Consider the following 24,073-nt stretch of genomic DNA (forward strand, 5'->3'; position numbering starts at 1 on the left):
ACTACTTGCGACATTTTGTCTCCTCCCGTCAAAATGATTGGGTCGACCTTCTGCCCTGGGCTGAATTCTCGTACAATTTCAAAAATTCTGAGTCGTCCTCCAAATCTCCATTTTTTGTGGTGTACGGCTGTCACCTGCTGCCCCCCTCCCCATTCCCATTTTATCTGGAGTTCCTGCCGTGGATGAATTAACCCGGGACTTCTCCTCTATCTTGAAGGAGACTCAAAAGTCGCTCTTACTGGCCTCTTCTCGCATAAAGAGACATGCGGATAAAAGGAGAAGAACTCCTCCTGTCTTTGCTCCTGGTGACAAAGTGTGGCTTTCTGCCAAATACATACGGTTTCGTGTTCCTAGCTACAAGCTGGGTCCTCGTTACCTCGGGCCATTTAAAATCAAAAACCAAATCAATCCTGTCTCCTACAAGCTACATCTTCCCTCTTCTCTTCGCATTCCTAACTCTTTCCATGTTTCTCTTCTCAAACCTCTCATACTTAACCGCTTTTCTCCCAAGGTCACTGTTCCTGCTCCTGTCTCTGGCTCCTCTGATGTTGACTCTGTCAAGGAGATCCTCGCCTCCAAGGTCGTCCGAGGTAAAAAAAAAAATTCTTGTTGATTGGGAGAATTGTGGCCCCGAAGAGAGGTCTTGGGTAACCGAGGTCAATATCCTGGACATGGAATTCATTTATACATTTTTGGGTTCCAAAAAGAGGGGGAGACCCAAGGAGTGGGGGGGTACTGTAATGCCGAGCGTTACGGGTCCCGCTGCATCCCCGGAGCGCTCACGGCGTCTCTCTGCTTGCAGCGCTCGTGTTGGCGCCGCCGACCGCGAGCACTGCTCCACTCTCACCGGAGGGGACGCGATCTGCGGGACGCGACGTGCCCACTCACGGATCGCGTCCCAGGTCTCTCACCCACCACTTCCTCCTTCACTTCCCTCCCGGCGCGCGCGCCCCCGCTCCCTAGGGTGCGCGCGCGCCGGCTCTATGAGATTTAAAGGATCAGTGCACCACTAATGCATGCCTGGCCCAATCAGTACTAAACATATAAAAACCCACTTCCCCTTCCTGTCCTTGCCGGATTTTGTTGCCTTGTGCCCTGAGAAAGCGTTTGTGTGTATCCCAAGCCTGTGTATCCAGATCCCTTGCCGTTGCCCCTGACTATGAACCTTGCCGCCTGCCTTGACCTTCTGCTACGTCTGACCTCGCCTTGCCTTGTCCTTGTGTACCGCGCCTGTTTCAGCTGTCAGTGAGGTTGAGTCGTTATCGGGTGGAATGATCTGGGGGTTACCTGCCGCATCAAGTCCATCCCGCTTTGCAGCAGGCTCTGGTGAAAACCAGTAACCTCTTAGATTCCGTTCCCCTGGTACGGCCCACGCCATCGCCTCACTGACACAGAGGATACACTCCCGTGTCCTCCCTGCATACCAGTCCGGACCCTGACAATAAATAAATAAAAATGAATTAAATACATTTAAAATAAAGTCAATCAATAAATAAAAATGAAATAAAAAAAATCAATACAAAGATAAAATAAATAAATCAATACATTAAAATAAAATAAATAAATAAGTAAAATATAAATAAATACATAAATAGAGAAAATAAAATAAAAACATGAATACATAAAAATCTAAATAAAGAAATACAATAAACTGATTAATTAAAATACAATACTTAAATCTATCAATCAATAAATAATGGCAATAAAATAATGACATAAATAAAATCAATCAATAAATAGATCAAATAAATAATATAACTAAATCAATAAGTAAAAATGAAATAAAATACATACATAAAGAAAGAAATAAAATAGAAATAAATAAAATTAATAGAAATACAATACATCAATCAATAAACAAAAATGTAATTAAATAAATAAATACATAAATAAAAAATCAATAAATAGATCAAATAAAATAAATAAATCAAAAAATAAAAATGAAATGACACAAATACATGAATGAATAAAGAAATGAAATATAAAGCAATAAATAAAAGTGAAATAACAGTAAATACATAAATAAATGCACTATAAATCAATAAATAAAAATGAAATAAAATAAATATATAAAGAAAGAAAGAAAGAAAATAGAAATAAATAAAATTAATAGAAATACAGTACATCAATCAATAAACAAAAATGTAATTAAATAAATACATAAATGAAAAATCAATAAATAGATCAAATAAAATAAATAAATCAAAAAATAAAAATGAAATGACACAAATACATGAATGAATAAAGAAATTAAATATAAAGCAATAAATAAAAGTGAAATAAAAATAAATACATAAATAAATGCACTATAAATCAATAAATAAAAATGAAATAAAATAAATATATAAATAAATGAACTATAAATAAATAAATAAAATAAATAAATAAATCTGCTTTGATAAACTGTGGTAAGGAGGCAGGGGTTGTATTGGTAGATTTGCTAGTCAGGGCCCTGGAAATGCTGGGTGACATTTGTTTCACATGTATTATGGGTACTCTTTAGCCCCATGGTTATAGGCGGGTACTTAGTATGCCTTTTTTTTTCTTTTAGGTTTTGGCGGTATGTCTGCTCTCCGAAGGGCAGCAGCTGTACCTGCATTGGAGCCACAAGGTAATTCATGACAGCAAATCACTATGTAGAACAGTGTTTGCCAACCGGGGTGCCTCCAGCTGTTACAAAACTACAACTCCCAGCATGCTCGGACAGCCGTTGGCTGTCCGGGCATGCTGGGGGTTGTAGTTTTGCAACAGCTAGAGGCACGCTGGTGATACAGAGCTCCTGTTTAAACACAGAGCTTACCTGGCTTGATTCAGCCACCACTAGGGGCAGCCTAGGAGCTCACCGCATACAGTGTATACATTGAAATCAAAACTAAAACTGTATGCAGTCAGCTCCTTAGCTCCCCTAGTGGTGTCTGCGAGTAGGCAGAATTTCATCATTATGTGTATGCGGAGATCAGACTAATAAAAAAAACTAAATCTGTCTTATTGATATGTTATATTGACCAACGTGTTTTCTCTGTGCCAGGGAGGGATGCTGTTTGTCCTTATTTTCTTTATTGGGGCCCTCGTTGTTTTGTCCAATTTATGGGGTGAAGAATGGGCAGCTGTTCGCCTCTCGTTCCAGGTAAAATATTACGTCTTTGTTTCGATTTGAAAAAAAAACGTGCTAAAAAAGGACGCAGTTTATACATGTGCGCTGTTCCATGATATAATATGTTTACTCCATTTTGGTGAGTCAAATACCCTTTCCTGGGAGACTGGTCACATGATCGACTCCCCATTGGCGACTGTTGGCATCACTAGTGTGTAGTACTGCAGCTCACTCCCATTCAATTCAATGAATCCAAGCTGTAATTCCAGACACAACCTGTGGATTGGAGTGGTGTTGTTTTAGCAAGAAAACATTATTTCCTACCAGGCACAGCGCCATACGTTCGTTAGTGGCTGTACTTGGTATTGCAGTTCATCCCATTGAGGTGAATGAGACAAGCTGCTATACCAGGTATGCAGTGTATAGAGCTGTGGCTACTTAAAAACTAATAGGCCACAGTCTATTAGGAGTCCAGTGGGTGGTCCTAATCACTTATCACTATCAATCACTAATTTGGGCCACCCAATAGTCCCCATCCCACTGCTTAGATATTGATGGATTATCCTACAAATTGTCTGTAATTTTTTCCTTGTTTCCCACACAGGTGACAGCTCCATATCTGCACATTGGTTCTCTAGCGGCAATGACCCTCTTGTCATGGCCCGTAGCATTGTATTTTGTCAGGATGACCACAAAACGTAAGTCACTCCTGGGGAGAAAATTACAATGGCTAAACGTATACGCTATAAGTGTCCTGTCTGGGTTCTGTATGCAGATAGGGTCTGCTCTGGGGTCTTTATGCAGATAGGGTCTGGTCTGGGGTCTGGTCTGGGTCTGTATGCAGATACATTCTGGTCTGGGGTCTGTATGCAGATGGTGTCTGGTCTAGGGTCTTGTCTGGAGTCTGTATGTAAATGGTGTCATGTCTGGGGTCTGTATGCAGATACTGTCTCGGGTCTGTATGCAGATTGTGTCTTGTATGGGGTCTGTATGCAGATACATTTAGGTCTGGGGCCTGTGTGCAGATGGCGTCTGGCCTTGGGTGTTGTCTGGGGTCTGTATGTAGATGCTGTCTGGTCTAAGGTCTGTATGCAGATGGTGTCTGGTCTAGGGTCTTGTCTGGGGTCTGTATGCAGATACAGTCTGGAGTCTGTATGTAAATGGTGTCATGTCTTGGGTCTGTATGCAGATACAGTCTCGGGTCTGTATGCAGATTGTGTCTTGTCTGGGGTCTGTATGCCGATAGTGTCTGTTCTAGGGACTGTATGCAAATGGTGTCTGGTCTAGGGTCTGGTCTAGGTCTTCATGCAGAAAGGGTCTGGTCTGTGGTCTGTATGCAGATGGTGTCTGGCCTTGGGTCTTGTCTGGGGTTTGTATGCAGATGGTGTCTGGTCGGGGGTATGTATGCAGATGGTGTCTGGTCTGGGGTATGTATGCAGATGGGGTCTGGTCTAGGGTCTGTTCTGGGGTTTGTATGGAGATGGCGTCTGGTCTGGGGTCTGTATGCAGAGGTCTTGTCTGGGGTCTATATGTAGATGGTGTCTGGTCTGGGGTCTGTATGCAGAGGTCTTGTCTGTGTTCTATATGTAGATGGTGTCTGGTCTGGGGTCTGTATGCAGAGGTCTTGTCTGGGGTCTATATGTAGATGGTGTCTGGTCTGGGGTCTGTATGCAGAGGTCTTGTCTGGGGTCTGTATGTAGATGGTGTCTGGTCTGGGGTCTGTATGCAGAGGTCTTGTCTGGGGTCTATATGGAGATGATGTCTGGTCTGGGGTCTGTATGTAGATGGTGTCTGGTCTGGGGTCTGTATGTAGATGGTGTCTGGTCTGGGGTCTGTATGTAGATGGTGTCTGGTCTGGGGTCTGTATGTAGATGGTGTCTGGTCTGGGGTCTGTATGTAGATGGTGTCTGGTCTGGGGTCTGTATGCAGATGATGTCTGGTCTAGGGTCTGTATGTAGATGGTGTTTGGTCTGGGGTCTGTATGTAGATGGTGTCTGGTCTGGGGTCTGTATGCAGGGGAGATCTATATTCATGGGGTCTAGTGTGAGTATTCAGGGGGTTTATCTGTTCTCCAGAATTCTGAGAAGAGTCAACAATTCTCCTGGTAGCCCCAGCATTTGTCATTCATGCCGTACACTTTCCTTGACTCCCGACACAGATAACATCCTAATGCAGACTGATGCCAGGAAGATGTATATGCATGGGGTCTAGTCTGGGGGTTACTTTATTTGGGGAGTCTATCTGTAGGAAGGTCCAGTGTGGGATGTGTACAGCTGAAAAGCCAGGTCTGACTAGAGGAAGTTAGGGTTCTGGTCTGGGGTCTGTATGCTGAGAGGGCCACAGTAAGAATCTGATTGGTTGCTATGGACAAGTGGAGCAGTTGCCTATAGCAACCAATCAGATAATAGCTTCAGCTTTCCTCACAATCTCATGAAAATGGGGAATTAGAATCTGGTTGCCATGGAGGAGTTGCCTATAGCAACCAGATTATAGCCTTCGCTTTTGAAATGTTTTTTTTTAAAGAGCTCAATTTTCATTGGTTGCTATGGGCAACTGCTTCACTTTTGCTTTGTGGCTGAAAAGCTTTAGTGTTAGGTGATGCACATCATAACCGTATTTAGAATCATCTTTTTTTTTTGTTTTGTTTTTTGTTTTTTTGCATATTTCATAAGCACAAAAATAAATAAGCATAAGAAGCGAATCTCTCCTTAATATTATGATAAAATATTCTTCCGCAGTCTGTTCCTATTAAGGCTCCAAAAAGTTGACATTTCAGATCGGGCAAGAAGATGTCCGCTTTTTTTTTTGCATAAAATTTTGAAAAAATATAATAATAATAATATAATAATAATAATATAATAATAATAATATTATAATAAATTATTAATAATAATAATAAAACACTAATAAAATAATAATAATAAAATAATATAATAATAATTTAATAATACTATAATAATAATAGTAAAATAATAATAAAATAATAAAATATTAATAGTAATAATAAAACAATAATAAAATAATAATATAATAATAATAAAATAATAATAATAAAATAATATAATAATAATAATATAATTATATATATATATATATATATATATATATATATATATATGTGTGTATACATATATATTTTTTTAACCTATTTATTTATTTATTTTGTTTCTTTCTTTCAGTCTCTCAGGCGATGATCGTCGGCCCCTACATCGCCGTGCTGCTGCTCCTGTATTTCTTACCCCTGGGGATGTATTCCCCCTGCATTAGGGAGAAGGGGACCCTTGGGGCAAAACCCCTGCTCATAGGACACAGGGGGTCACCAACGGTAAGAATCTACTTGTAGGGTCAGATACCAACATTATACACCATGGTGGATAGGATAGCCAGTGTGTCTCCAGCTGTTGCAAAACTATAACTCCCAGCATGCCCGGACAGCCTTCGGCTGTCCGGGCAGGCTGGGAGTTGTAGTTTTGCACTGGCTGGAGGCACCGTGGTTGGGAGACATAGATATATGTAGACAGATAGATAAAACAAAGTAACCATCAATAAGTGAATAGAAATCACATTAGAATGCACATAAATAAATATGTAAAATTACCACTACATGAAAATGCAAATGACTATAAAAAGGCACATCTGATGCTTTGTATCTCTTTCTTTTTTATAGACATTTGCATTTTTATGTAGTGGTAATTTTACATATTTTTATATTTGCATTTTTATGTAGCAGTACTAGTGATCTATAGATATACCGAAATAACCATAAATAAATGAATACACTAGAAAGCCAATAAATACATATATACGGTATATATAAGTGCCACTACATAAAAATGCAAATGTCTATAGAAAAAGGAACAGATATAAAGTAACAAATGTACCTTATTATAGACATTTGCATTTTTATGTATTGGCACTTATATATACCGTATATATGTATTTATTGGCTTTCTAGTGTATTCATTTATTTATGGTTATTTCGGTATATCTATAGATCACTAGTACTGCTACATAAAAATGCAAATATAAAATATGGAAAAGTACCAGTACAGAAAAATGCAAATATCTATTAAAAAAGGACATATTTTTTTGCGTTGTATCTGTTCCTTTTTATAGACATTTGCATTTTTAGGAAGTGATATTTTTGCATATTTATTTATTTGCATTCTAATGTGATTTGTATTGATGGTAATTTAGATCTATCTCATATCTATCTATCTATCTCATATCTATCTATCTATCTATCTCATATCTATCTCATATCTATCTATCTATCTCTCATATCTATCTCATATCTATCTCATATCTATCTATCTATCTCATATCTATCTCATATCTATCTATCTATCTCTCATATCTATCTATCTATCTATCTATCTCATATCTATCTATCTCCTATCTATCTATCTATCTCCTATCTATCTATCTCCTATCTATCTATCTCATATCTATCTATCTATCTATCTAACTATCTAAGACAGCAAAACAGATCTCTCCACAGCACCAAATAAATCCAACGTGAAATTTATTCCATAAGGTGTCTTTGCAAAAAGCGACTTTTCGGCCAGCTCAACCCAGCCTTTCTCAAGCAGTGTATATCAGAAAGTGAACATATATATACAGGGATGTGGAATTCCTATCGCCCGACGCCCGGGACTAGCAGTTTTGGGCGCCGGGCAGGTGAATTTGTCCGGCCCTTAGCCCGGCTTCGGGCAAGCAGGGCCGGACCAGACAAGTGCGGTGGTGATCTGCAGTCTGTATGGAGCGGGCACCCGACTCCTGCCCGCTCCATACTCTGCAGCCTGTGTCCTCCGAAGCAGAGCAGGGGAGATGAGAAGCTGTGTACAGTATTTGTCTTCTCTCCCCTGCTCTGCAGACGTGCGGGGGGAGATGAGGGGGCGTGGCTTCTTGCTCTGCAGACGTGCGAGGGGGAGATGAGGGGGCGTGGCTTCTTGCTCCCTGTGCAGACCTGCGTCCTCTGCCTTCGCTCCCCCCAGCTGTAGATTCGGAGAGCTGAGGGGAGGAGGCGTGTCTGCACGGGGAGATGCATGCGGCGCTCTGGGTGTATGGAGCGGGCTCGGGATTCCTGCTAGCTCTATACTCTGCAGCCCCTGGCTGTTATCAGTAGCCGGGGGCCGCCGCTAATAGCCAGCATGCTATTAACCCTTTAGATCGCCGCTGTCAAAGCTGACAGCGGCATCTAAAGGGACATGTGAATGCTCCCTGGTGGGCTAGTGGGGTGGATCGCCCCCCCCCCCCCCGCAGCACGATCGCAGGGGGGACGATCCACTATGGAGGTAGCCGGAGGACTTACCTCTGTTCCCTGCTGTCCCGGCTCTGTCATTGATAGAGCCTGGCTGAACCAGGCTCTATCAATGGATCACAGAGCACACTGATCAATGGAGTTCAATAGAATCTATTCATCTGTCTGAGGAATCTAATGATTCCTCATATAAAAGTGTAATAAAGTATAAAAAAAAAAAAAGTTTTAATAAAAGTTTGAAAGACACATTAACCCAGTGGTCTTCAAACTGTGGCCCTCCAGATGTTACAAATCTACAATTCCCAGCATGCCAGGACAGCCGTTGGCTGTCCGGGCAAGCTGGGAGTTGTAGTTTTGCAACATCTGGAGGGCCACAGTTTGAAGACTGCTGCATTAACCTCTTTCATGTTAAAAGTTCAAATCACCCCCTTTTCCTGTATAAAAACATGTAAACATAATAAAAATAAACATATTTGGTATCGCTTGGTGCGTAATTGTACAACCTATGAAAATATAACATTATGTATCCCGTACGGTAAATGTAAAAAAATACCAAACCACAGATTTGCAATTTTTATAATATCCCAGAAAAAAAAGTTAAAAAGCGATTAAAAAGTCAGATCAATACCAAAATGGTACCGATACAAAAAACAGATTATGGCGCAAAAAATGAGCCCTCATACAGCCTGGTATGCGGAAAAAAAAATAAAGCTACAGGGGTTAAAAAATGGCAATTAAAAAAATTTGAAAAAGTTCAGAATTAGTAAAACACGGCGTAAACGATACAAATCTGATATCGCTGTAATCAGGCGCCTAAAGTATAAAACTAACATGTTACCTCAACCACAAGGTAAATGGCGCAGAAAAGAAAAACCACCAAATCTGCAAAATGATCTTTTACTATTTCAATTTCACTTCCCTTAATATATATATATATATAAATATATATATATATATATATATATATATATATATATATAAATAAATTTTTTTTTTTTTTTGGGGGGGTTCAGAGAATATGTTGTGGAAAAATTAAAAGGTGTCATTATAGTAGGTAGTTATGGCTATTATAGGGCGAGGAGGAAAAAATTAGAGCGTAAAAGCGAAAATTGGCCCGGACAAGTGGATCGTCATGAGGGACAAGTAGATTTTGCTCCATTTTAGTCCCGTGGACAAGTAGTTTTTTTTATAAAAAATTCCACACCCCTGATATATATATATATATATATAGGGGTATCAATCTAATACCATAGTGATTCAATTAAAAATAATTAATTATAGTCACATCAATACATTGTAAGATGCAAAATACAAAGTGCCATAATGTGCAATATACATTCAATCAAAAAGTCCAAAATGACAAATACAAGTCATAAAAGGGATAAAGTGATCATTAGCGTCATCATCTTATTCACATGTGTGCATGATAAAAACATTAAAATGTAGTGCGGCGTTTGGGAATACACACTCACCAGATCTCCTATTGCACAAACTCCATAGCCAGGCGAGCTAGCGCATGCGCGGCGAGCTCGGGGATGGTTAGACAGAGCGGAGTGCACAGCCAATGAATGTAAAGCGTCCTCATCACCATGGGGATCTATTTTCTGTCTGCTGAGCCGCCGCAGCACAGGAATCTATGTACGTATCGGCCATCATGGAGCCGGGCAAGGCCAGGTAAAGGACGAACAGAACTTATGGAGATTATCTCTTCGAATTATTATTAAAGGGGTACTCCGGGGGAAAACTTCTTTTTTTTAATCAACATGTGCCAGAAAGTTTAACAGATTTGTAAATGACTTCTATTAAAAACAATCTTAATCCTTCCAGTACTTATTAGCTTCAGAATACTACAGAGGAAATTCTTTTCTTTTTGGAACACAGAGCTCTCTGCTGACATCATGACCACAGTGCTCTCTGCTGACATCTCTGTCCATTTTCGGAACTGTCCAGAGCAGCATATGTTTGCTATGGGGATTTTCTCCTACTCTGGACAGTTCTTAAAATGGACAGAGATGTCAGCAGAGAGCACCGTGTTTCAAAAAGAAAATAATTTCCTCTGTAGTATTCAGCAGCTAATAAGTACTGGAAGGATTAAGATTTATTTAATAGAACTAATTTACAAATCTGTTTAACTTTTTGGCACCAGTTGATTTAAAGAAAAAAAAGTTTTCCACCGGACTACCCCTTTAACCTCTTGGGGATGCAGGGCGTATGCATACGCCCTGCATCCCCAATCCTTAAGGGCTCAGGGCGTACCTGATCTCCTTTACCAGGTTTAAACCTTTCTCACCAGCAGAGAACGGATTAAAGCCGGTGGGTCCTGGTTGCTACGGGCAGCCAGTACCCACGGCTAATGCCGGGCATGGACGATCGGGCCGATGCCCGGCATTAACCCCTTAGACGCTGCAATCAAAGTTAATCGCAGCATCTAAAACGAAAGTAAAAGAATCCCGGCAGCACAGCGGAGCTGATCGGGGCTATCGCAACAAAATCGCGATGTCCCGATCAGCTTACCGGACGACAGGAGGGTCCTCATCTGCCTCTTTGTTGTCCGATCGGCGATCTACTGATCCATACCTGGATCAGTAGATTGCCGAAGATTGCATGTTTTAGCCCCCTGTGGAGGCTAAAAAAAAAAAGTGTAATTTTTTTTTTTGTATAAAAGTTAATTAAAAGTTTAAATCACCCCCTTTTTCCATTTTTAAAATAAAATAATGAAATAAAGAATAAAAATAATCATATTTGGTACTGCCGCATGCGTAAATGTCTGAACTATTAAAATATTAGGTTAGCTAAACCACACAGTCGATGGCGTACACGTAAAAAAATACCAAAGTCCAAAATTGTGCATTTTTGGTCATTTCATATACGATAATAATATTAATTAAAAAAAGGTACCTATAAAAACTACAGATGATGGCGCAAAAAATGAGCCCTCATACCACCCCGTACACGGAAAAATAAAAAAGCTATAGGGGTCATAAGATGCCAATTTTAAACATACTAATTTTAGTGCATGTAGTATTAAAATAAAATAAAACCTAAAGAAATTGGGTATCCTTGTAACCATATGGACCTACAGAATAAAGATAAGGTGTCATTTCTACCAAATATTGCACTGCCTAGAAACGGGAGCCCCCAAAAATTACAAAAAGGCGTTTTTTTTTTAATTTTATTTCACCCAACAAAATGTTCCGAATGCTTAGAGCTGATGCCGGGAGCTTGTGACGTCATAGCCACGCCCCTCATGACGTCACTCCCCTCCCATAGACTTGCATTGAAGGGGCGGGATGTCATGAGGGGCGGGGCTATGACGTCACAAACTCCTGGCGGCCGGCTCTAAGAATTCGGAACATTTCGTTTCAAATGCTGAGCAGCGGAGTACCCCTTTAAGGCAAGTCTCCAGGTCTCACATGGTCTTGGGGCACCAAAGCACATAAATCACAAACAAAGTATTACAAGAAAGGTAATACTTTATCGGATATGTCGGTGTGTCTGGGGGTGAACAAATTCCCTCCCCTTACACATCAGAGCGCAATTTTATGCAGGATCTGCAAGGAAAACTGCCTTTACTTGCCAATGACAGGTATCTTTGGGTACCACCAATATTTGAGGAAGAAACGTCAGCTTTATTGAGTTTCTCCTTCAGATTCGTCGCTCTTCTAAAGGACATACCGTATATACTCGAGTGTAAGCCGACCCGAATATAAGCCGAGGCCCCTAATTTCACCCCAAAAACCCAGGAAAAGTTATTGACTCGACTATAAGCCTAGGGTGGGAAATACATCATCCCCCCCCCATCATCATCCAGACCCCCCGTCATCATCCAGACCCCCGTCATCATCCAGACCCCCCGTCATCATCCAGACCTCCTTCATCATCACCGTCTGTCAATCCCTTCATCAGTGGTCTTCAACCCGCGGACCTCCAGATGTTGCAAAACTACAACTCCCAGCATGCCCGGATAGCCGATGGCTGGGTGTTGTAGTTTTGAAACCTCTGGAGGTTCGCAGGTTGAAGACCACTGCGGCCTTCGTCATCATCCAGTCCCCCCCACCCCCTTTTGTTTTGTACTCACCTCCCCTCGGCGGGAAGTTAGGGTGAGCTGGTCCGGGCCATCTATGCTGCCCGGTGGCGGGACCGTCCGGTGTGGAGAGTTAGTCGTTGTGGGCTGTCCATTTTCACCGGGGGGGCCTCTTCTCCGCTCCGGGTCCGGCCCCGGACTAGTGATGTTGCCTTGACGATGACGCACAGGAACATTGCGCATGAACGTCCCTGTGCATCATCGTCAAGGCAACGTCACTAGTCCGGGGCAGGCCCATAGCATGGAGAAGAGGCCCCCCCGATGAAAATGGACAGCCCACAATGACTAACTCTCCACACCGGACGGTCCCTGCAGCATAGCTGGCCCGGACCAGCTCACCCTTCCTTCCCGCCGAGGGGCTGAGATGCTGAAAAACTCGGCTTATACTCGAGTATATATACCGGTAAGAGGGAAGGATTTAAATTCAGGTAGATTATAACCATCCCTAATGAGATGCCAGTGTTTTCTGATGATTCTTCCAACCAACTCAGGACCATCACTATATGTTGTTACAAAAGGTATACGTGGTTGCTTGTTTCTTTTTACAGTATTCACTCTCTCCTCACTAGGCCTCTTGACTATTCATGTTGGGTAAACCCAACCCACCATTTTATCCAAGGCCAAATGAAGTTTGTCCTCGCTGTCCGCTATCCTCCTTGCCCTCAGCATCTGGCTGTAGGGCAAGGAGTTATCCGTGGATCTAGGATGACAGCTTTCATATTTCAGCAACATGTTGCAATCTGTCTCTTTCGTGTAGAGGTCCGTACACAATCGGCCCTCACTCACTGTGACCAGAACATCAAGAAAACTGACTAGAATAGGTCAAAGTAAACTAGAAAACTAGAATAGGTCAAAGTAAACTAGAAAACTAGAATAGGTCAAAGTAAACTAGAAAACTAGAATAGGTCAAAGTAAAACGAACACTGGAATCAATATTATTTAGATACTCCTGGAACATAAGTAATTCAGACACATCCCCCTTCCAGATCAGGAAGATGTCGTCTATGTAACGCCACCACCACCACCTCAGCACATTGCCAAAGTGGGGCGATACATAGTCATACATATCCTCCATGTGCGCCATAAAAATATTTGCATAAGTTGGCACTACATTGCTCCCCATAGCGGTGCCCTGTTTCTGCAACAAAAAAAATGTTATCATTAAATAGGAAATAGTTATTTTCCAGCATTAACTTCAATAGGGAAACAAGAAAATCAATGCGCTCTGAGCTGGCCGAAATGTCACTTTTTGTAAAGACACACATCATGGAATAAATGTCATGTTGGATTTATTTGGTGCTGTGGAGAGATCTTTTTTGCTGTCTTCGGTGGATGGGCCCCTGACCCGGACCCAGACCCCAGCTTCTGCGTGCACCACTGCATGAATATTACGCATTGAAGGGTTGTGCTGTTTTTCTTCTCTATCTATCTATCTCATATCTATCTATCTCATATCTATCTGTATTATATCTATCTGTATTATATTTATCTATCTCAGATAGATATGAGATAGATAGATATGAGAGACATGGATAGATAGATAATGTCTCATATCTATCTATCTCATATCTATCTCATATCTATCTATAATCTATCTATCTCAGATAGATATGAGATAGATAGATATGAGATAGATAGATAGATAGATATAATACAGAAAGATAGATATGAGAGAGATGGATAGATAGATAAAGTCTCATATCTATCTATCTCTCTCAGATCTATCGATCTCTCTATTTCATATCTAATATCTATCTCCTATCCATCTATCTCCTATCTATCTATCTCCTATCCATCTATCTCCTATCTATCTATCTCATATCTATCTATCTATCCATCTATCTCCTATCCATCTATCTCCTATCTATCTATCTCATATCTATCTATCTATCTATCTCCTATCCATCTCATATCTATCCATCTCATATCTATCCATCTCTCTCATATCTATCTATCTATATCTCATATCTATCCATCTCATATCTATCCATCTCATATCTATCTATCTATCTATCTATCTATCTCATATCTATCCATCTCATATCTATCTATCTATCTATCTCATATCTATCCATCTCATATCTATCTATCTATCTATCTATCTATCTCATATCTATCCATCTCATATCTATCTATCTATCTATCTATCTATCTATCTCATATCTATCCATCTCATATCTATCTATCTCATGTCTACTTATCTCTCATATCTATATCATATCCATCTATCTTATATCTATCAATCGATCTACTGTTTTTAAATGTGTTTCCGTAATGCCACTTCCTATGATGTCACTCTACGAAGGGTATATATATATATATATATATATATATATATATATATATATAGTGATTTGACAGTAACCTCTTACCTCCCATAGACTTGCATTGAGGGGGCGTGACGTGACATCACGAGGGGGCATGACCGCAACATCACAACCCCCGCCGTCCGCACCCAATGTTCGGAACAAAATGTTCAGAACGCTGGGGCAGTGGAGTACCTCTTTAAGAAGGTGCATTATACGCAGATATTGACTTTCTGGTACTATTCTTGCACTTGTAGTTCTACTTGGCTTTTTGTGATACACCAGCTTTGTGTCTAACTTTATTGGGCAATCTGACAGAGATCTTCACGGTAGGGGAGGTGGACTCCGGTAAACTCTCGCCACTTACTTTATGAACAATGCTGAGACCTGTCTCCTTATCTACACCTAAGGCTCACCATTGTAGTCTCCTTTTGTGCTCCCTGACCAAAGGCCACAACTGGCTATTCCAAGGCTAAACTCTGACTAACTTAAAGGGGTACTCTGGTGGAAACCTTTTTTTTTTTTTTTTTTTTTTTTTTTAATCAACTGGTGCCAGAAAGTTAAACAGATTTGTAAATTACTTCTATTAAAAAATCTTTATCCTTCCAGTACTTATTAGCAGCTGTATGCTACAGAGGAAATTCTTTGCTTTTTGAATTTCTTTTTTGTCTTGCACACAGTGCTCTCTGCTGACACCTCTGTCCGTATCAGGAACTGTCCAGAGTAGGAGAAAATCCCCATAGTAAACCTATGCTGCTCTGGACAGTTCCTGACACGGACAGAGGTGTCAGCAGAGAGCACTGTGGACAAGACGAAAAAGAAATTCAAAAAGAAAAGAATTTCCTCTGTAGCATACAGCTGCTAAAAAGTACTGGAAGGGTAAAGATTTTTTTAACAGAAGTAATTTACAAATCTGTTTTACCTTCTGGCACCAGTTCATTAAAAAAAAAAATAATAATAAGTTTTACAGTACCCCTTTAAATTTGTAAATTACTTTTTACTATTAAAAATTCTTGATCGTTCCAGTACTTATTAGCGGCAGTATACTACAGAGGAAATTCTTTCCTTTTTGGATTTCTTTTTTGTCTGCCCACAGTGCTCTCTGCTGACACCTCTGTCCGTGTCAGGAACTGTCCAGAGCAGGAGAGGTTTGCTATGGGGATTTTCTCTTTCTCTGGACAGTTTCTGAGACAGACAGAGGTGTCAGCAGAGAGCACTGAGGGCAGACAGAAAAGAAATCTAAAAAGAAAAGAATTTCCTCTGTAGTATACAGCCGCTAAGAAGTACTGGAAGGATTAAGAATTTTTAATAGAAGTCATTTACAAATCTCTATACAAGACAACTCGGCACTGCTGGGCTAAAGCACCTCGTACGGGCGAACGCTGACGCCAGACAAGGATCTCAACACTGTGCAACGGGTTGTGCTCACTGTAAATGCAGGCGGTCCATCCAAAGATAGAAAACACAGGGCACTCACCACACTGTAATGCTTCAGCGTATACTCTTACTGTATCAAAACGTGTGTGCAAATTTTAATCCATAAACGATTAGAAAAATCATGTCCGGTTCCATCCATTTTTTCAGAAAGAAAACGTATACGTTTTTAGCTTTTCACTCCATTATGAATAAAGTTTCACTTGTTTGATTGAAATTCAAAGAAAAAAAAACTGTGCAAAGTCAAAAACCGTATGGTGAAAACCGGATGGAACCGTACGCACATTCAGTTCTGTACGGTTCCCATTGACGCCCATGTTTAAAAAAAAGAAAAAAAAAAAAAACGTATTCGGTTTAATACGATTTTTCACCCAGACAAAAAAAAAAAAACGTGGTAGGCTACAGTTTTGGGTACGGTAAACTGAGAAAACCGTACAGGACGCAAAACGGACACAACCAGATGCATCGTTTGGCAAACGGTTTTCAATACGGTTCCATGCGGTTTTCACATACGAGAACTGTATTGCAAAAACGTGGTGTGAACCCAGCCTTTGCATCAAGTGCAGACGGACGCTAGTGCAGGAATGTCTCGCTGGGAAACGGTGCCGTTTCGCACTGGACTTGCGCTTCAACTGGCCCACACGTCATCACGTTCAGAGACACGTCCTAAATAGCTTCCGCCCCCTGCAGTCATAGCAACGTATAAACAACATCAGACAGGTGAGTGATTTAAAAACATATCTAAAAAGAAACAGAGGGACTTAAAGGGGTACTCCGGTGGAAAACTTTTTTTTTTTTCAATCAACTGGTGCCCAGAAAGTTAAACAGATTTGTAAATTACTTCTATTAAAAAATGGTAATCCTTCCAGTACTTATCAGCTGCTGAATACTATGGAGGAAATTATTTTCTTTTTGGAACACAGAGCTCTCTGCTGACATCACGAGCACAGTGCTCTCTGCTGACATTTCCGTCCATTTTAGGAACTGTCCAAAGCAGCATACGTTTGCTATGGGGATTTTCTCCTACTCTGGGCAGTTCCTAAAATGGACAGAGATGTCAGCAGAGAGCACTGTGGTCATGATGTCAGCAGAGAGCACTGTGCTCGTGATGTCAGCAGAGAGCACTGTATTCCAAAAAAGAAAAGAATTTCCTCTGTAGTATTCAGCAGCTAATAAGTACTGGAAGGATTAAGATTTTTTTTAATAGAAGTAATTTACAAATCTGTTTAACTTTCTGGCACCAGTTGACTTAAAAAAAAACGTTTTCCACCGGAGCACCCCTTTAAAGCTTTAGTCACAAATTCCACAAACTCTGGGGATTTGTCAGTTTGGGACAGAAACTGTCGTATAGAACTTACAAATCTGTTGATTTACAAAAAAAAAAAAAAAAAGTATTCCACCGGAGTACCCCTTTAAGCAATGGTCCCACCCCTAAGCCCAGTAAAGGGGGTGGAGTTGGGTCATATATTGCAGTTAGTAGACATGAGGTAGTACACTTGTACTCTACCCTGAAGGGTGGTTTCTATATTTCTGTCTCTTCTGTGTACAGGGATAATATGGCCACCCTGCGTTATTGGGCCCATTGCTCAGCTGTGACCAGGGCCGGCTCTGCCTATAGGCAAAAAAGGCAGCTGCCTAGAGCCCACACTTCATGGGGCACCACTCTGCCCACAGCAATGAAGTTAGCCAGTGTCACCTCAGTAGTAAGGAGATTACATGAGGAGGGGGTTTGTTACAGTGTGTCACCCCAGTAGTAAGGAGATTACATGAGGAGGGGGTTTGTTACAGTGTGTCACCCCAGTAGTAAGGAGATTACATGAGGAGGGGGTTTGTTACAGTGTGTCACCCCAGTAGAAAGGAGATTACATGAGGAGGGGGTTTGTTACAGTGTGTCACCCCAGTAGAAAGGAGATTACATGAGGAGGGGGTTTGTTACAGTGTGTCACCCCAGTAGTAAGGAGATTACATGATGAGGAGGTTTGTTACAGTGTGTCACCCCAGTAGAAAGGAGATTACATGAGGAGGGGGTTTGTTACAGTGTGTCACCCCAGTAGTAAGGAGATTACATGAGGAGGAGGTTTGTTACAGTGTGTCGCCCCAGTAGAAAGGAGATTACATGAGGAGGGGGTTTGTTACAGTGTGTCACCCCAGTAGTAAGGTGATTACATGAGGAGGAGGTTTGTTACAGTGTGTCACCCCAGTAGTAAGGAGATTACATGAGGAGGAGGTTTGTTACAGTGTGTCACCCTAGTAGTAAGGTGAATACATGAGGAGGAGGTTTGTTACAGTGTGTCACCCTAGTAGTAAGGAGATTACATGAGGAGGAGGTTTGTTACAGTGTGTCACCCCAGTAGTAAGAAGATTACATGAGGAGGAGGTTTGTTACAGTGTGTCACCCTAGTAGTAAGGTGAATACATGAGGAGGAGGTTTGTTACAGTGTGTCACCCTAGTAGTAAGGGGATTATATGAGGAGGTTTGTTACAGTGTGTCACCCTAGTAGTAAGGTGAATACATGAGGAGGAGGTTTGTTACAGTGTGTCACCCTAGTAGTAAGGAGATTACATGAGGAGGAGGTTTATTACAGTGTGTCACCCCAGTAGTAAGGTGATTACATGAGGAGGAGGTTTGTTACAGTGTGTCACCCCAGTAGTAAGGAGATTACACGAGGAGGAGGTTTGTTACAGTGTGTCACCCTAGTAGTAAGGTGAATACATGAGGAGGAGGTTTGTTACAGTGTGTCACCCCAGTAGTAAGGAGATTACATGAGGAGGAGATTTGTTACAGTGTGTCACCCTAGTAGTAAGGAGATTACATGAGGAGGAGGTTTGCTACAGTGTGTCACCCTAGTAGTAAGGTGAATACATGAGGAGGAGGTTTGTTACAGTGTGTCACCCCAGTAGTAAGGAGATTACATGAGGAGGAGATTTGTTACAGTGTGTCACCCTAGTAGTAAGGAGATTACATGAGGAGGAGGTTTGTTACAGTGTGTCACCCTAGTAGTAAGGTGGTTACATGAGGAGGAGGTTTGTTACAGTGTGTCACCCTAGTAGTAAGGAGATTACATGAGGAGGAGGTTTGTTACAGTGTGTCACCCTAGTAGTAAGGTGAATACATGAGGAGGAGGTTTGTTACAGTGTGTCACCCCAGTAGTAAGGAGATTACATGAGGAGGAGATTTGTTACAGTGTGTCACCCTAGTAGTAAGGAGATTACATGAGGAGGAGGTTTGTTACAGTGTGTCAACCCAGTAGTAAGGAGATTACATGAGGAGGAGGTTTGTTACAGTGTGTCACCCCAGTAGTAAGGAGATTGCATGAGGAGGAGGTTTGTTACAGTGTGTCACCCCAGTAGTAAGGAGATTACATGAGGAGGAGGTTTGTTACAGTGTGTCACCCCAGTAGTAAGGAGATTACATGAGGAGGAGGTTTGTTACAGTGTGTCACCCCAGTAGTAAGGAGATAACATGAGGAGGAGGTTTGTTACAGTGTGTTACCCCAGTAGTAATGAGATTACATGAGGAGGAGATTTGTTACAGTGTGTCACCCTAGTAGTAAGGAGATTACATGAGGAGGAGGTTTGTTACAGTGTGTCACCCCAGTAGTAAGGAGATTGCATGAGGAGGAGGTTTGTTACAGTGTGTCACCCTAGTAGTAAGGTGGGGCGTGTCAATGGACGTGGTCAAGGGGCGGCAAAATGAGCTTTTGCCTCGGGTGGTGTAAATCCTTGCACCAGGCCTGGCTGGGATGATCCATATTGGGAGTTTCTTGTCACAGATGATAATTTCCAGTTTTCCTTTTTTTCCTGCAGTTTGCACCAGAAAATACACAAATGTCCTTTGAAAAAACAATAGAATATGAAGGTGACGGCCTGGAGACCGATGTAACAATCAGGTATTGTCTATTTCATGTACTACTGAACGCTGATTGGGGGGGGGGGGGTCCCCCAGTGACCTCTATGGAGCACCTGCCAAACCCAAACTTCATGAGACGGGGAGATTCGAGGCCTCGTTCTGTGAATCGTGGGAGACAAACCCATCGCAGTCAGAAATTATCCCCAATCCTGAAGCTGCGCCATTACCTGGAGTTGTTGACTGTGTTATACTTAAAGGGGTATTCCAGGAAAAAAACTTTTTTATATTTATCAACTGGCTCCAGAAAGTTAAACTGATTTGTAAATTACTTCTATTAAAGAAACTTAATCTTTCTAATAATTATCAGCTGCTGAAGTTGAGTTGTTCTTTTCTGTCTGGCAACAGTGCTCTCTGCTGACATCTCTGCTTGTCTCGGGAACTGCACAGAGTAGAAGAGGTTTGCTATGGGGATTTGCTTCTACTCTGGACGGTTCCCGAGACAGGTGTCATCAGAGAGCACTTAGACAGAAAAGAACAACTCAACTTCAGCAGCTCATATGTACTGAAAGGATTAAGATTTTTTAATAGAAGTAATTTACAAATCTGTTTAACTTTCTGGAGCCAGTTGATATATAAGAAAAACGTTTTTTTCCTGGATAACCCCTTTAACTCGAATTTAAAGGGGTATTCCGGCCATAGTCATCCTATTCCCTATCCAAAGGATAGGGGATAAGATGTCTGATCGCGGGGGGCCTGCTGCTGGGACTTCCCACGATCTCCGTGCAGCATCCATCGTTCTGTGCCTGGTGCTGCTCCAGTCTCGGTAACCTCCTCATGACGTCATGCCACGCCCCCCTCCATTCATGTCTATGGGAGGGGGCGTGACTACGTCACGCCCCCTCCCATAGACATGAATGGAGGGGGCGTGGCGTGACTTCCCGTCTCCAGTCCCGGAAACACAGAGGTTTCAGAGTCTGGAGCAGCAGCCCGGCATAGAATGTGCTGCGTGGAGATCGTTGAGGGTGCCAGCATCGGTCCCCCGCAATCAGACATCTTATCCCCTACATAGATCATAGGTGTCCAACTTGCGGCCCACTTGTGATAAGGGGTTACAGTGAAGTTGGTACAGATAAAGGGGCACTCTGGTTTTATATAACTTATCTGACCACAGGGAGGGGAGGCCTTTGGCCCTTGGCCCCGCTCCCGTAGACTGAGCATACATTAGGTAAGCGGCACAGCTGTATGCACTTCTAATCTACTACATTTGCTGGATCATGTGACCTGTACCCGGCCAACAAACACGTCGGCCATTTCTGAGTTATCTACCTGATCCAAACTTCAGGGGATCTGATCATCTCCAGTGCGGCTCTTATGAAAATGAGGGTAAGGCGAGACATTGCGAGATGTTTCGGGTGATAAAAGATATCGTGGCGGCTCCGGTTGTCAGATCTGCGGCATTGATTCCCAAGATGAAGGATTTATCTGTAAATGAGCCGATGCTACGACACCAATACCCGGTCCTGATTGAGGAGACTATACCGCCCCCCCCAACACCACAATCTCCGTGTGAACCAGGCCGAAAAATGACCCCATCCCCCCCCCCTCCAGAATATCTATGATTTACTTCTCTATATCTGGAGGAAGAATCTAAGCAGCAAAAAGAGACTTTATATCACCATGTAAGAAAATCCCCGTACACTGTATAATCCAACAGGAGACCATAGAGATAGAGATCTGTACAGACAGTCACATCAATCCTAGAGGAGACGAGAGAGTCACAATCACCGCTTCAGGTCCATTGGGACAGTATTATAGTAGTTATATTCTTGTATATAGGAGCAGTATTATAGTAGTTATATTCTTGTATATAGGAGGCAGTATTATAGTAGTTATATTCTTGTATATAGGAGCAGTATTATAGTAGTTATATTCTTGTATATAGGTGGCAGTATTATAGCAGTTATATTCTTGTATATAGGGGGCAGTATTATAGTAGTTATATTCTTGTATATAGGAGCAGTATTATAGTAGTTATATTCTTGTATATAGGAGCAGTATTATAGTAGTTATATTCCTGTATATAGGAGCAGTATTATAGTAGTTATATTCTTGTATATAGGAGCAGTATTATAGTAGTTATATTCTTGTATATAGGAGCAGTATTATAGTAGTTATATTCTTGTATATAGGAGCAGTATTATAGTAGTTATATTCTTGTATATAAGAGCAGTATTATAGTAATTATATTCTTGTATATAGGAGCAGTATTATAGTAGTTATATTCTTGTATATAGGAGACAGTATTATAGTAGTGATATTCTTGTATATAGGAGCAGTATTATAGTAGTTATATTCTTGTATATAAGAGCAGTATTATAGTAGTTATATTCTTGTATATAGGAGGCAGTATTATAGTAGTTATATTCTTGTATATAGGAGCAGTATTATAGTAGTTATATTCTTGTATATAGGAGGCAGTATTATAGTAGTTATATTCTTGTATATAGGAGCAGTATTATAGTAGTTATATTCTTGTATATAGGGGCAGTATTATAGTAGTTATATTCTTGTATATAGGAGCAGTATTATAGTAGTTATATTCTTGTATATAGGAGCAGTATTATAGTAGTTATATTCTTGTATATAGGGGCAGTATTATAGTAGTTATATTCTTGTATATAGGAACAGTATTATAGTAGTTATATTCTAGTATATAGGGGCAGTATTATAGTAGTTATATTGTTGTATATAGGAACAGTATTATAGTAGTTATATTCTTGTATATAGGAGGCAGTATTATAGTAGTTATATTCTTGTATATAGGAGCAGTATTATAGTAGTTATATTCTTGTATATAGGAAGCAGTATTATAGTAGTTATATTCTTGTATATTGGAGCAGTATTATAGTAGTTATATTCTTGTATATAGGAGCAGTATTATAGTAGTTATATTCTTGTATATAGGAGCAGTATTATAGTAGTTATATTCTTGTATATAGGAGCAGTATATACTTATTCATAGTCTGATATATGATTATTTCACAAGTTGATATTCTGTGCCATAATACATATTACTATATAGTCCCTGGTACTTGTGGTTCCCCCTTCTTGAGCGGTTTTATGCAGTGCTGCATGTTTGTCGCGGTATATATGGAGGATTCTATTGCAGTTGTGGCTCCGGTCCAGTGCTCAGTGTGTCCAGTCTGCTAAGAGGTGTAATGTGTTTCCTTCCAGTTATGATGGCGTCCCCTTTCTTATGCACGACAGCACTTTAGGAAGAACAACAAACGTGAAGGATGTGTTTCCTAACTTCACCAACATCAATTCCGCCCTGTTTCCTTGGGATATGCTGGAGAATCTCAATGCTGGGAAGTGGTTCACACAGGTGACGTCCTATGTAGGGAAATACTGGGAATCAGAATAGAGATCTCCTCCTCTACTAACTCATAGAATAGATAGATAGATATGAGATAGATATGAGATAGATAGATAGATAGATATGAGATAGATATGAGATAGATAGATAGATAGATATGAGATAGATATGAGATAGATAGATAGATATGAGATAGATAGATAGATATGAGATAGATAGATAGATAGATATGAGATAGATAGATAGATAGATAGATAGATAGATGGATATGAGATAGATAGATAGATAGATATATATGGGATAGATAGATAGATAGATAGATAGATATGAGATAGATAGATAGATAGATAGATAGAAGACAGATAGATAGATATGAGATAGATAGATAGATATGAGATAGATAGATATGAGATAGATAGATAGATATGAGATAGATAGATATGAGATAGATAGATATGAAATAGATAGATATGAGATAGATAGATAGATAGATAGATAGATAGATATGAGATATATAGATAGATATGGGATAGATAGATAGATAAATAGATATGAGATAGATAGATAGATAGATAGAAGACAGATAGATAGATAGATAGATATGAGATAGGTAGATAGATATGAGATAGATAGATATGAGATAGATAGATATGAGATAGATAGATA

At 40.7% G+C, this 24,073-nt stretch overlaps 1 protein-coding gene across 3 annotated transcripts in view; it reads left to right on the top strand.

The window, feature by feature from the left end:
• The window catches only part of LOC130358226 (glycerophosphodiester phosphodiesterase domain-containing protein 5-like), a 96,866-nt gene that overhangs the window by 51,447 nt on the left and 21,346 nt on the right, over positions 1 to 24,073 (top strand). For all 3 annotated transcript variants that reach the window (XM_056561145.1, XM_056561147.1, XM_056561146.1), the window contains exons 5-10: positions 2,552 to 2,611; positions 3,029 to 3,127; positions 3,699 to 3,792; positions 6,274 to 6,419; positions 19,989 to 20,071; positions 23,266 to 23,416. In XM_056561145.1, the coding sequence (XP_056417120.1) occupies positions 2,552 to 2,611; positions 3,029 to 3,127; positions 3,699 to 3,792; positions 6,274 to 6,419; positions 19,989 to 20,071; positions 23,266 to 23,416 (633 nt within the window). The remainder of the gene's footprint in view (positions 1 to 2,551; positions 2,612 to 3,028; positions 3,128 to 3,698; positions 3,793 to 6,273; positions 6,420 to 19,988; positions 20,072 to 23,265; positions 23,417 to 24,073) is intronic.

The sequence above is a fragment of the Hyla sarda genome, chromosome 2, assembly GCF_029499605.1.
Source record: "Hyla sarda isolate aHylSar1 chromosome 2, aHylSar1.hap1, whole genome shotgun sequence".
In the NCBI taxonomy this organism is placed as follows: Eukaryota; Metazoa; Chordata; class Amphibia; order Anura; family Hylidae; genus Hyla; species Hyla sarda.